This window comes from Gracilinanus agilis, chromosome 3 (genome assembly GCF_016433145.1).
Source record: "Gracilinanus agilis isolate LMUSP501 chromosome 3, AgileGrace, whole genome shotgun sequence".
NCBI classification, from domain to species: Eukaryota; Metazoa; Chordata; class Mammalia; order Didelphimorphia; family Didelphidae; genus Gracilinanus; species Gracilinanus agilis.
This window is the reverse complement of record NC_058132.1, coordinates 217,977,739-217,993,227: the sequence shown is the minus strand read 5'-3', so window position 1 is coordinate 217,993,227 and position 15,489 is coordinate 217,977,739. Positions and strand designations below refer to the sequence as shown.

The 15,489-nt window shown below is 33.3% G+C and overlaps 1 protein-coding gene across 1 annotated transcript in view; it reads right to left on the bottom strand.

Annotated features, from left to right (window-relative positions):
* DNAH7 (dynein axonemal heavy chain 7) overlaps positions 1-15,489 on the bottom strand; it is a 371,101-nt gene that overhangs the window by 66,334 nt on the left and 289,278 nt on the right. Inside the window, exons 48-51 of the mRNA XM_044669069.1 lie at positions 13,376-13,509; positions 12,156-12,491; positions 2,321-2,447; positions 353-547 (exon numbers count right to left, since the gene is read on the bottom strand). Of these exons, the coding sequence (XP_044525004.1) occupies positions 353-547; positions 2,321-2,447; positions 12,156-12,491; positions 13,376-13,509 (792 nt within the window). The remainder of the gene's footprint in view (positions 1-352; positions 548-2,320; positions 2,448-12,155; positions 12,492-13,375; positions 13,510-15,489) is intronic.

Sequence of the window (15,489 nt, the reverse complement as noted above, 5' to 3'; positions counted from 1 at the left end):
TGGTGAGAAGTTTTTTGAATTCTAATATTAATATAAATATTAGAATTAGGTGGTTTAAAGTTTTCATAGTTCACCAAAATAGTGTTTCCATAGATTTTTCAATCTAGGAAAATGTCTTTCCCCCCTTCATATTTCAAGAGATATAATTAAATTAACATTAAGAAATTCTAAATTTTATGACAATTATCAGGCAGCATATAGCAAAACAATGATAGAAGAAACTAAGGTTTTAATACCGATTTAACTTATTTGTTTTTATTTAAAGATGAAGACAAAAGGTGAGCATTTTCTTTCTTCCACATTAAAATCACATCATAAGCAAAAATTCCATGAAACAATATTTCATACATACCAAGCTATCATATACATTTTTCCATCCATCTTTCAATGTCATAAACTCGTGACGGATGCTTTTGAAGTATGGCAAGTCATCTAGTCGACATATTTCATCCCAAGATTTCTGGGGAAGCCATACACAAGGGTTGGGGAAAGGATTGTCCAGACCAATGCCACCAGTTAGCAGAAACCTCCATTCCTCTTCATTAACCTCAAGTGAAATTGCACAGAAGGAAGAAGTAAAAAACTAGACAATCTTCTTGCATTTTTGTCAACTTGTAGAAGATTTAGGTACCTTAATTATTAAAGGGTAAATACTCAGACTTTCAATCCATCAGCCTGCAAGTGTTTACTAAATACCTATTAGGTACTAGGTGATGGAGTGAGAGAGTTCATTTTCCAGTTCAAGGAATTGTAGAATCAGAATCTGAGTTAGTGCTCAGAGACCATTTAGTCCAACTTTTACTTGAACAAGAATCTTCTTTGTACCATTTGCAGTTTGGATTACTACAGAGGACTTCAGATTTCTCTGTTATTTAAATATACCTTTCTGGGAAATTCTTGACATCATGATCTTTTACACCTGAAGATAAATTACTAGCTGCTATCTTTTCCCATCTGTCACAATCCTTCTACAATGAGAGTATAACTTTGTTCCAAAGGTGCCTTCATTTACCTAGCTTGCCCAGGCAGTGTCTAATGAGGAATGTATGTCCAGCAGTGGTGCATCTTTACCAAGAAATTCTGTTAAAAAAAAGTCTTTTCAAAATCCCTTTGCCATTAACATGGTCATTAAAAGCAGCTCCAAATTGAGCACTAGAGTTCTTTTGTGTTAAAAGTATTGAAATGAGTGCTCTAGTATTTATTCCAAATTTCAAATCCTTGGCTAGTCTTTTTTTTTTTTTTTATGACTCCAAGGAAGAAGAGTGGTAAGCGTTAAGTGACTTGCCCAGGGTCACACAACCGGGAAATGTCTGAGGCCAGATCCAAACCCAGGATCTTCTGTCTCTAGGCCTGACTCTCAATCCACTGAGCCACCCAGCTGCCCTTGGCTAGTCATTTTAAGTAATCCTCAGAATTCTCTTTTAAAAGTATGTTTCACAAACATATGAATGATGTTATTAATGATTAGAATATGTGTCAAAGTATTTATTCAGCTGTCGACCTAGAGAGACACCAATTAGTTCTAGAATTTCTAGGAATATTAGAATTTCAGTACTAGTTAGCACACTAGAAAAGATCTCTTGCTATAGTATTTTCTCAAAAGCCCTAACCTTTATTAATAACTTAAAAACTTATCATTGCCTCCACTGAGTTACTATTAAGAAACAGCACTGTAAAGTACATGGAAAAATGAAGATCTTTCTAACTTAAGAATTTATTCACTATACTGACAAAAGCCATCAATGAATTCTATGACTATGAAATGAAAAAATAAGCCATGATTCCAAAGAACTTGGTTGAAGAATGTGTATAAAAAGAAGCCTTTTAGAAATCACCTCAGACTTTAAATGAATACATTTAAATTGGTCAATTTTCTTTTTAATTATTAAAACCAATGAAGAGAGAACTCCATTTTCAAATAGTGCTAAGTAATGCTAAAATTCCACTATATCAAACACAAACTATTGGCTTCAGCTACTAAATTCCTTCAAATGTTTAAACATATACCTGGTTTATTTAGTATAAACATATTAAATTAATATGCTAAAATATAGATTTGGTATCCCATTTTAGATTACTTTATTGTAACAAAATTTTTTAAAAAATATAGTTGCAAGACTGCTCTATCTACAATATATTTTCACCTCTGTGAAGTCAAATATAATGAGTTATATATGTTGTTATAATGCATTAAACGTATTCAGCATTATTTATCGGTTGAATTTTTCTGTTTTGTGGATGTCATTATGAACCAATAACTCAGTAACAACATCATTTTTCATATAGCAATGCCTTGTGAAAAAATTTAAAAGGTACTGACCGAATTCTCATGCATCAGGAGATTTATATTTAGACAAAAGGAAAAGAGCAGCTTATCCTTTTCAAAGAGGGAGCGACAGACATTAACATATAACGAATAAGTAAAGTGATCCTCGAGAATTTTTATCCTGTGAAGAAATAAAAGAATGAAAAAAATTAAAAATTAATATCACTTTAAAGCCCATGCATTTAAGAAAGCCTATTACAAACCTGATAGACCTTTGTTGTTCTAATAAACTTTCTGGTCAATTACCCAAAAAACAATCAAGGATCCTCATTAACCGTGTGAACCAATTTGAGAGCAAAACAGTATAGGAACATTTCAGTGGAATTGCATTTTACTGTTGACTGATTTTTTTTAAAGCTACCCATCTTCCTTTTAGAAAAAAAAATCATTGCACATCCTATACCAATTTGTTGTTTTAAAAGTCTTGTGCCCTAGCTCTGTGTTCTGGAGATACATTTCATTTTATTTTTTCCATTAATTTCCCATACCAGTTTATATTTTGGATATAATAGCATTTTTTACCAACTGCTTATATATGAAGATAAATTCAAACCACTATTTCTTATTTTAAAACATAGATAAGGGATTAATGTCCTGCTTTGGATATGAAATTATTTTTAAAAAAGCTTGAAGAAATCACAAAACAGTGATAGACTAGATTAATAATGATCTCAAAGGCAGCTAGGTGGCTCAGTGGATTGAGAGCCAGGCCTAGAGTGCAGAGGTCCTAGGTTCAGATTTGGCCTCAGATACTTCCTAATTGTATGACCTTACATCAATCACTTAACCCCCATTATCTAGGTCTTACTGGTTCTTCTGCCTTGGAACCAATATGAAGAATTGATTGTAAGATGGAAGGTAAGAGGTTTTTTTGTTTGTTTTTTTTAATTAAAATAAAAAATAATAACAATACCCTAAACAAAGCATCAGGACAACTAATAATCACAATATGGTCAACTATTTGTGGATAAGGCTGTCCTTGAAGTTAGGAAGACCTGGGTTCAAGTTTTGTCTTTTATTTGTAGTAATTGTGTGACCATGAGCAAACCACTCAGTTTCTCAGCGTCATTGACAACACTTCAAGACAACAATGAGATGTGGATCAGCATTCATGGAAAGAGTTTCTATGCTGAGAGTAGAGAGATAAAATTCTAGATTTCCCTTCCTTCTTAAAAAAATCCCTTAGAAAAATTAACTATATTAATATACAGTTCTTACTCATAGACCATAGTATTTTCATAAGAAAATTTAGTGTTATTAAAAAGAAGCAAAACTTTAAAATCCCTTTATAATTAAAAAAATGATGATAGATCAAGAGAAACTTTCAAAAGGTAAAAACTACATCTTTTCTTACTATTTTCGAAAAACTGTATAGCAGTAAAGCCAACTTTTCAATTATTTATAAACTATCTCATTTATGGATTATCCAAGCCCTACTTTTTGAGATCTTTATCTGCTTTTCACCAGCAACCAGCAGCATCTTAACAGGAAAAGCACATGCATTGAATTAATCAATTTTTTTTAGTTAGCAACCTTGATAAAAAGTTTCGTAACAAAGTCACTGAAAACAATAACTAAAACATTTGAATGAAAGCACTCATTCTCTACTGATTCGCAAGCTAGTGGGAAAGGCTTTCTTTCTTTTTCAAAAAATGACACACAAGTAGCTGGGCTGCAATGAGGCCTCTAGGTGAATATGACAAATAAATAAACTTTTACTTTTGAAGTGAACTAACTGATTGAGAATCTAAAGGATGACCCAGAGCAATTTTCCAAGCGATAACCAGAATATTAATATGTTAGAAAAAAAGAGCCAGGAGTGTAGATATGTGTGTATATACACATTTGGGTAAGTACACGTATATAAACACATACTTATAAAAATTAATTAAATTTACGTTTAAATATATTTTATATGATTCATTATATCTATTAGAGATTATATTTAGCATATTGTGTAATACTTGTTATAAATAATTTAATTCAACTGCTTAAAGATTTTTGTGGCAGAATATACTGGGGGAAAAACAAGGCACCATCAATAACTAAAGGAATCATAGAGGCATGTGAGACCTTGCATTAAAAGCAACTTACATTTAACTGATATCTCTAGAATCTAGAACTCAAAGCAAAGAGGTCTGCAGTAAAGGAGGCCCATAAAAATGTAGTATTCTGGGAAAGTATTAATAGACATTTCAGGGAACTAAAGATGTCAAGTCTCACCAAAGAAGCAAAAGGCAGAATAATTGACAGGGAATATAAATACACAGAAGTAAAAGACAGTTTGAGAGAAAGAAAAATAATAATATTAAATGAAAACATGATTTCTGTACAAGCAAAACATAGTGATCTTGAAGATAGGATTCACAGAGACTCCTATAGGTCTATCAGAATAAGTCAAGAAAACACAAAGCAAAAAATAATACAAGAAAATTTCCCAGAACTTCAGGACAAAGAAAAAAAGTACTTGTTGAATTGACATAGACCACTATAGAAGATAACTGAAACTCATTATCAGTGCTAGAATTGATCTCAAGTTCTTAGTTCATAACAAATAAACCACCTCCTCTTTGTTCCCCCAACTCATTAAGTTGTGTTTTCTTTGCAACTAAAAATATTTTGGAAAATAGGAAAGTAAAAAGCTTTTTTTGCTTTGTTCTAATCTAGATCTTTGAATTAAGAGGAAAACATAATTATTTTAATCTCTACTGTCCAGGATAGACCTTGGCCTTATAAGGACTCTCTTGAATATCTTTTAGCATCCTAAAGGAAAAAAAACACCCCCAAAACCTTCTTATCTCTGGTCTACTCCATAGAATTTAGAAAAAAGAAGTATACTAGTCAGAAATAATGTTTTCTGCCTCTAAAAAATGTCCAAATTTTGGTAAAAGAAAATTAATTTTAGGAAATGTCCTGTCAACATTTATAAAATAAATATATACATATTCACTATTTTAGATTAAATTAATTGAAGTGGTTAAAATAGTGCTTTTTTGTCCTTAGGAAACATGACAAGTTAGTAATTTCCTCAAATGATCACAAACACTTTGGTTTGATTTTGAAATAGTATTTCATAGCCAATTCAAATTGAGAAGCAAAATAGTTGTAATGATTGAAATTCTCGAGAGGCAATATTACTTAATTTTAAGTTAATGTATCAAATACTCAAGACAATCTAAAATAGCCAACATGCTCTCTCCACAATCCAAGACAGTGAGCAGGGCCAAAGAGTAGGACAAAAGCATATAAGCAGCAAAAGAGAGTGAGGTACTCTTCAGGCCAGTATGTACCCCTCGCGACCTTGCCATTCTGTCCCTCCCCAAAACATCTCTTATTGTTAAATAACCACTGAGGAGGGGGATTTAGAGACCCTACCTCCTCCTTCATTACTTCATCATAGGAAGAGGGGGGTCTTAAGGACGCCAGCTACCCCCTCTTCCTGGTCATGTGATTGGGTCACTGCAATTCAATGTGGAAGCTAGAGTTTGCTGAATTTTCTTAACTAAGAGAGTTTTCATTTGCACATATAAAAGGAGCAGGTCTCTACCTTGCCTTCAACAAAAGCCATTCTAGTAAATTAAAGTAAAAAAGTAAAATAAATTTAAGTAAAAAACAATTTTTAAAATTAAAATAAAAAAGTAAAAAGTGAGATCTGAGAGTAAATTACTTTAGTTTGGAAGCTGGCTGACCCTCAACACTGGAGGTTTAAGGTTTCATATAAAATTATTACAACTAAATATTAATTTTCCATATTGTAATAACAGCCAGTCAATAAGCATTTATTAAGTGCCTGGGACAAATGCTAGGATACAAAAAGAGGCTAAAGAAAGTCATTGTCTTCAAGTCACTCACAATCTAATGGGGAAGATAACAAACAAATATGTCTAAAGAAGCTATATACAGGGGAAAATAGGAACTAATTTTTTTTAAAAAGGAAGGCATCAGAATTAAGAGGGCACTGATACGACACTAATGGTTTCTGTATTAGAAAGGATTTTGATTGGGACTTCATGAAAGCCAGTAGGCAGAAATGAGGAGGCCATTCCAAGCATGGGTGACGATTATTAAAAAAAAAAAAAACCAACAACATTAGAAGCTAAAAGAAGGAGTGTCATATTTGAGAAATTGCAAGGAGGTCAGTGTCACTGGATCAAGAAATATGTGATGTAGAGCAGTGGTTCCCAAACTTTTTTGGCCTACCTCCCCCTTTCCAGAAAAAATATTACTTAGCGCCCCCTGTCACATACTATATTCACCGCCCCCAAATGCACCTGTGGCCATCACCGCTCCCCTGGACCCACCAGGGGGCAGTGGCACCCACTTTGGGAATCACTGATGTAGAGTAACATTGTAAAGGCAGGGATAGCTAGGTGATTCAGTGGTTAGAGTGCCAGGCTTGAAGTTGAGAAGAATCATCTCCTGGCCTCAGCTGGGTGACCCAACATAAGTCACTTAACCCTCATTGCCTAGCCAGTACTACTTTTCTGCCTTGGGACCAATACACAGTATTGATTTTACGATAGAAGGTAAGGATGAAAATACATGTACAACCCAGATCAAATTGCCTGCCAGCACTGGGAGGGGGGAAGAGAAGAAAGAAAGGGAGATAAGTTCAATCATATAACTTGGGAAAACTTATGTGGAAATTTGTTATTACATGTAATTGGCATGTATGTATGTATATATATATATATATATATAATATACAGAGAGAGAGAGAAGATGAAAAGCAAGAGTTAAAAATAAAGACTATAAAGGCAGAACCAGCCTGGCTTATAAAGGACTTAGAAGACCAAACAGAGGATTTGAACCAGGAGACAGGAGGGATCCATTGGTGTTTACTGAGTAGAAGGGTGACATGGTACCATCTTTGTTTCAAGAAAATTACTTTGGCAGCTCAATGGAGGATGATTTAAGATATGGAGAGCCTCAAGGCAGCCAGACCTACTACCAGTGGGCTATTACAATAGCCCAGGTATGAGATGGTAAGAGCCTACCCTAGAGTGGTGGCAAATGTGATTTCCTCAGGCCATGGATTGGATGGAAGATGGAGGATGAGAGATAATGAAGAGTTAAGGATGACTTGTAATTGTCAGCCTGAGGGACTAGGAAAACAACCCTTGACAGTAATAGGAAGTTAGGAGGAGCGGAGGGTTTAGGGAAAGATTCTGAGTTTTATTTGGACATTAACATGTACAAATGTTTAAGATGTCTACCAGATATCCAGTTTGAGATGTCTGAGAAAAAGTTGTAAATGTGAGAATGAAGGTCAGCAGAGAAGTTATGGCAGGAGAGACTGATCTGAGAATCATTCACATAGAGATGGTAATCAAATCCATGGCACCTTACGAGATCACAGAGTGAATTGATATAGATGGAAAAGAATAGAGGAACTAGGAAAGAAACCACTGGGACACCTACACCCACATCTAGAGGTCATGAGCTGGAGGAGGATCCAGCAAAGGAAACCGAGGAGTTGGCAGAAGGGTAAGAGGAGAACCAGGAGAATGTAGTGTCCTGAAAATCTAGAAAGAAGAGAGTAACAAGGAAAAGAGGGTGATCAGTAGCCTCCAAGGTGACGGAGAAGTCAAAAAGAATGTGGATGGGGAAAAGGCCTCTATATTTGCCCATTTTGTAGAGAGTGGAATAATGTTTCAGTGGAATAATGAGGTTGAAAGCTGGATGGTATGGAATTAAGAAGTAAAAGGAGAGTATGTGAAGGCAATTATTGTAGATGGTCTTTTCAAGAAGTTTAGCCACAAAAGACAGCTGCAGGAGTAGTAAGGAGTAAGTCTACCTTTTAATGTGAGACAAATGTGAAGGAAGAGACAATGACAGAAATCTGTCCAGTCAAAACTCATAATTTTCCCCCAAAGTCCTCTCCACCTCCTAACTTCCTGTTATTCTCTAGGGCAACAACACTTTCCATTTCCTCAGGCTTACAATCTCCATGTCATCTTTGAATCTTCATTCTCTCCTTCTTCTCCATCTATCCAATCTATGGCCAATGCCTGTTGAAGTCACCTTTGCAACATCTCTAAAATATATTCCCTTCTCTTCTTTGGCACTCTTACCACTCTAATGTGAGCCCTTATCACCTCATGCCTGGACAACTGTAATAGCCTGTTGCATAGGTGGCACAGTGTGACAGGCCCAAAGTCAGGAATACTAATCTTTGAGAGTTCAAATCTGGTCTCAGATGCTGCCTCAATTCCTCATCTGTAAAATAAACTAGAGAAAAATGGCAACCCACTCCAGTATGTTTGCCAAAAAACACTTCAACCAGGGTCATGAAAAGTCAGACATGATTGAAATGATTGAACAACAGCAACAGTCAGAATGGTTGTATGCTTTTCTCTACCTATGTTGAGGAACAAATGTGTAGGTGCAAAGGCAAAGGATTCCATCAGTGATACATGGCTAAAGCTTGACAGGTCACGATTGTTGATATAAGGGGGCAAGGCACTCAAAAGGACAGGGTAGAGTCGGACTAGTTCACCATGGCTTTTTAAAAAAATTCCTGTAATGACAGTTGAATAGGTGCCATTATTAAAATCATTATCCCCATTTTATAGATTGGGAAAGTGAGGCTCAGAAAGTGTAAGTAACTTGTCCAACTAAGATCACATAGTAAATGCTTGATGTGAAATCTTAACCCAGATATTTTTCCCCAGAAGTCCAATGCCCTACGAACTCTATCATGCTGCCTCTCAATACATACAGAAGACTTGAGAAATGGTTGTTCAATTAAATCAGTGGTTGCCAAACTTTTTTGGCCTACTGCCCTCTTTCCAAAAAAATATTATTTAGCCCTCTGGAAATTAATTTTTAAAAAATTTTAATAGCAATTAATAGGAAAGAAAAATGCACCTGTGGCCATTACCATCCCTCTGGATCATTGCAGCAGCCACCAGGGGGTGGTGGCACCCACTTTGGGAATCACTGAATTAAATTGATACTGTTGGAAGTTTTAGAAGAGTTTGAGAGAAGCAAATTTTAACTTGAGTTAAGGTAAAAAGTGCGAAGAATTAGAATTGTCTCCAGATGGAATGGGCTACCTCAATAGAATCTCCCTCCCAGGAAATCTCCATGGGGAGACCCAGAGATCACTTGAAGATGTTTTAGAGAGGAATTCTGTTTAATTGTTATACTAGATGAACCTTAGGTCCCCTTCCTACATTTAAAGTCTGGTTTCAGAGGTGGCCAAAGTATGCAATACCCCCTCCCTTGAGGGGAATTTGTATTCTAAGAAAGAACTCCTTGAGATAAAATGATAATATAAAGGACTAACTCTCTAATTGTGGTATAGACAGGCTGTTCTTGTATCCCTCAAATCAAACAGGGATGTCTATCCCTTACTCAGCTTACCTATAATGACCATTAATCTGATTGCTAATAAAGCATAATTAATTCCCATTTCAGTAAGATGTCTAACCAGTTTACTATGTGAAGGTCTCACTAAAAGGTCTCCTTATATTTTTTCAGGGTAGCTGTGATACAGTTTAGCATCTTCTCTGAAATTTGTCATCATAGACTTGCCTGAGGCATTAAGAGGTTAAGCAACTTGTCCAGTATCACCTAGACATAGACAATATGCTCTAGAGGTAGGGAATTAGATTGTATATTTTGAGCTGAAAGGGTCCTCAGAAGGCATCTAGGTCAACCTCTTCATTTTACAGATGAAAAAATAGAACCCTAGACATGTTACATGACTTTCCCAAGGTCATATAAGCATCAGAGTTAGAATTTGGTCTTCTGATTCCAAAGCCAGTGTCCTTCCCACTATACCACTTGAACCCAGGTATTCCTGGTTCTGTCATACTACTCCTTACTATATTGAATAAGCTAAATCTTTCAACTGACTAGCATCTACCAACTGGCTGTTAAAGTAGGTTAGTAAAGTGTTTTTGTCTTGACACTTTTAGTCTTCACCTAGAGATTTATTTAGCAGATAATTTCCCTAAATGAAAATGAGTGAAAAAAGGTCAGACCTGGGAAAATAGCAAATTGTTCCTACTATCCACATGTCTTTTCTGAAGACTAATTTTGAACCTCTTTTTTTTTCATTGTACTGAAAACCCTTAATCAACAGAAATTATTAATCCATTGACTTGAGAGCATTACTATAAAAAATGTTCTGATTGTTGGAAGATTTTATTTATAGACTTTAGCCATTGGCAAGTTAGTTCAGTTTCTAATTTTGAATCAGATCTCCTATCTAAGTCAGAAAGAAATGCTAAATTTTATTGTTGGTTTAAAAATTTTAGATCTATGCTGCAGTTCTAATGAAGGAGACATTATTATTGTTGGATGGGCTCTAAATTCATTCTCAAGTTAGAGAATACTAGCCATAAATCACAAAGTAAAAAAAAAAAGCAGACAACTTTTTAAAATAAGAAAATGTCTTAGCAGCTTTGTCTTAAGAGATGATAAGCTACATTAACAAAGGGAAAACACAGGAATTTTCTTAATTCTATTCAACACATAATTTTCATACTCCTAAGAGCTTACTGCTGTTTATTTTATAAATGAAATAGTATACTTCACTTCATGAAAGTAGGAACTAGGATGGCATGGGGACTTTTTCATTTTTAGAGGTCAGTTTTCTCCTTCCTTCTTTTTTTGCTATTAGTCTGTACAAATTATAAAATTGTTAGAAACATGTTGAATATAGAATAATCTAAAGGGATTGCTGATAGTCTCAAACAAAAAGAATTAACTTTTGAGATCCATTTCCATTACTGCATTTCTTCCCTAGAGATTCTGTTATTCTTTCACCATTTTGACACAGTGGCTTAGATGAAAGGGAAGGATTATCAATACAAGCCATAAACGAAAATCATACAGCAGCATTTCAATGCTGTATTTAGTATTCCCACTTTGTATCGGATGGAGAATAACAAATAATCATGTCTAAAATATACTAGTTTAAAAAAAAACTTCAGTATTCTGAATAGGTGAAAGGCTCCTTGGGAAAGAAAAAAAATTTAAAAAATTACATGTAAAGAAATATTATCTCAGTCTTTACTGAGATTAAAATCTTGGATTTCTATAATAGACTTTTTAAGTACAAATATGAGTCTTTAAGCATAGTATTCATTAAAGCTTACACTTGACAGGAAACTAAAATATGTGACTTCATACAGAGATAGCCAGTCAAAAAAAGAGAACTAGAGGGTTTACACAGTTTCTTTAAATTATATTTTTGGATCAGTAGATCTATTTTTTTTCCCAAGCATATTTTAGATATTAAATATTTTAAAATACCATAGAAGTTTAAAATGTGCAATATAGAATTATAAAAATCATCTAATGAATTCAAAGGCATGTAAATTCTGTTTTATTCATATAGTAACTTAAAACAGTCTTAATTTTGTTACAAATTAATTCTCATTAAAGTAAAAAAAACTTATTATTAATGACCAAATATAGGATATTCAAAGGAAAAAAAGGATTTCATTTAAGGAAGATTATTCATAAAAATAATATTGTAAAAAATAGCCACTGATTTTTATCAGCACTTTCCAAGTATGATTTTCACTTACAGGTATCTAAAATATCTAATAATTATTAATAAAATTTTCAAACAGTAAGTTAAAGATTTTTTATTACTAGAATTGCACATCTATTTGCAAATGGTTCACTGAAGAATAACTTAACAGGTCGAATTTAGACACATCTGTTCAGCTCCTAAATCCTAAGTTTATTTCAGGGATAATGATTAATCAGGTTCATTTTGGAGCAACTGCTGCAACACTACTAAAATAATAATGAAAGCTATGAAACATTTTCTGATATACATGCATTAATTAGTATTTATCTCACATACCTTACTTGCAAAATTTCAGATTTCTCTGAATTTTCTATAGACAGGACAAAAAGATTAATAAACCAAGTGAGTGAGTACTGGTACATGGGTTCAATGTTAGCTAAATCAGCTATTGAGAAAAAGAGGATTGACGAATGAATGGCAATTGGCCGGTATTCCAAACGGGTGGCATCAATCTTTTTCTCTGTGTCTTCAGCTACTGCCTGTTTCTCAGAAATCTCATTAGCTAAAGCCTTGGAGGAAGATAATATCTTAATAGCAGTTTCATCTTCTAATATGTTGCCTTCTGAAGATGAAAGAACTTCTAAAATCTTGTCTTCTATTTCTTTTAATTGCCTGAAATAAAATGCAGAGGTTTCATTAAAGAAAAAATAAAATACTTTATGTTTACACTCTTAAAAATATATATATTCTTTTATAACAAAAGATGTAGTTAGTCACATAAAGATTGATGTTACATTCTGAATCCACTTGTTTTGAAAAATGTGACAAAGACAAGCCATTCCACTCCATAAAGAGAGATCATTTAAATAAACCAACTGGAGTGATAATAATGATGATGATGATGATGATAGCTTTACTTTATAGTTTGTAAAAAGTATTTTTCTTTCCTCATTCCTGTGAGTTGAGGCAGGGCAAATTTTATTAACACTGTCTCATTGAAAAGGAAAAGGAAACTCGATGAGTAAGTGAGTTGCACACAGTCACATAGCTGGTAATACCTGGTAACACCAGGACCTTTCTGATTTCAGTTTTGAACAAACAAAGTGGACCAATCATATTGTTCTGTTTTCCTCACTTATACAGTACTTGAAGTCTAATAGATATTTGTACACACTAAAATTTGTGGAACAGTTGTTTGGGGGTAAAGTGGTCTAAATAAAAATATTGATTTCTTACAAATTCAAAGTTGTGTGATAAATAGTTGAACTTTTGTACTAATGAGAACATTATTTATATATCTGAAAATGCACTTGTCTTGAAATATGGGTAACTGTTTTCTAATAATTTAAGTAAAAGTACTGATATATAAAATTTTTACAAAATAGTTTTTAAATGATTATTTTAAAATCAGATATTCTAGAGGATCATTTCCAGTTGGAATTTCAATGTCCTCTTTTAAAGTACAGAAGAGATCTTATCTTCAACGTACACGTTAATAAATTTTAGATCTCTACATATAAGATAAGCAAGATGCATAATTTAACAAAATGTGAGACCTTTTGTTTTCAGCCCCCTGTAATATCAAGGCTTGCTTTTCTTCTTCAAGATCTGGTCTCTCTCGTGCTACTACAATTCCAAGAAGCTGATCTTGCATTCCTTCAGGAGTTATCATAAAGTTCAGCAATGTGACCTATAAATGAAAGTTTTTACAAAAACACATTCTTTAGGCCCCTTGTCAATAAAACTATACTGTCTATTGACCAAATCCCCACATAAAACACTTTAAGAAATCTTTCCCAAAGCACATTTTATTTAGCCTAGAAAGTTACATAAGAAGGCGAATTTTAAATTATTTTTAGGAACTGGAATTTATAGATTATATTTAAAAAACATATAACGTCATTCCCAAATGAGGAAGTGTAAAGGTGATTAACATATCCATGTTAAAAACTAAAAAATAGCTGACAAGTCTTTCAATGACAGATACAAAACAATTAGATTAAGAGAATTTCCTCATAATTGAAATACTAACCTATTCTCATTTAAAAACAGTTGTAAAAGGTAAGAAAAAAAAACAAGAGAAAGGAAAAAAGAACACGGAGATTAGGTTTTTAAAAGTATCCTTAGTATATGAACCTTCCTGAATTATAATGACAAACTTTATACAAAAGTGAATTAAGAACTTTACCTTTCAGTGTTTTGTTTGAGAGACCATTCCTTAATACTTAATTGTTTAGTTTTGCTTATTTCAGTCTACCCATTCCTGCTACCATGTTCTCTCCCTTGGCAGGGATATTTTCATTTTCTGATGCTCAAATTTCCTGTTCATGAGCCGTTACTCTATTATTCCTGAAGATGTCTGGAAGCCATTGATTGTTCCTTATACCATCAATAACCAATGCACTATACATGTCTCCTTCATTATTCTATTGGTGCAAAGTTTACAGTGAAGTATTGGTCTTCTTTGGAAAGTAAATTCAAGACAAGTATTTACTTATTCTATGTATTCTGATATTTCTTTGACAAGGGCTGTGATTCATGGTTTAAATCACACCTTTAGGGTCACTCTCTCATTTGGGAATATGCAGGCCACAGCCATAAAATCAAAATATAAACAATGCTTAAGTGCCCTGAATTAGAAGTGTTTCAGGGGGAAGAGTTTAAATAGAATAAGTGAGAGAATAGCTGGAAGATGAGGTCTAGCTAGCGAAAAGAACAGTCATTTATTTTGTATACATTTTTAAAAAGTTTATTTAGCTGTGTACATGGTACTTCCCCTTCTCCTCTCACACCAGTTAGAAAATAGCAAGGACCATTTAGTTTTTGGTTTTGTATTCTCAGGGCTTCACATAGTGCCTGGCACATAGTATGCTTTAATAAATGCTTATAAAATGAACTGAATAAATGAATGAGATGGGAAGTGAAAAAAGTAACAAAATTCCAATTAAACTCAAAATAAAAGAAACAGCACTATTTTTAACCAAGTAAACATGACATTTACTGAGTAAGGGGAGAGTAAGATATAATTTTTCAAAATAACAGTCAACTTGAACACTAATACTTTTGATATATGAAATTATTTTAATCAATTTAATTTAATTTAACACAATTATTTTAAATTCATTTTTGGTGAAAGGTTCTTAAGTAGAGATGTGAATAAAGTTCCAAAATCCCACTGCAAAAAATTAAGTAAGAAATGGAAATGTAGAGACCCTAAAATATAGTGATTTATAATAAAGGAATAAAAGGAATTAGAAAACAAATGACTTTAAGAAAATGTTTTACAATTTAAACATTAAATTATAAAATTAAAAATTCTTAAAATTTTGCTTTTATATTAATAACAATAACAAGAGCTATATTGTTTTGTACTTTAGTATATATATGTAGGAGCTATATGGTTTTGTGCTTCAGCATATATATATATATATATTTACATTATATATAGGAGCAACACGTTGAAAGCTTTGTAATTATTCACATTTGACATAAGGAATGTAGTACAAAGAAGGTTGCATTAATAAAACACTACTGGTAAAATGAATGCTTTAAAAGAATACAGTAACTTTATTCAAATGGAAGGAAGAATTATTTCATATTCTTTTAATGTTGAACCCTTTACGCTCCAAGTTTTTAAAAGTCCTAGTCTTATGTTTCATATATGTTTAGA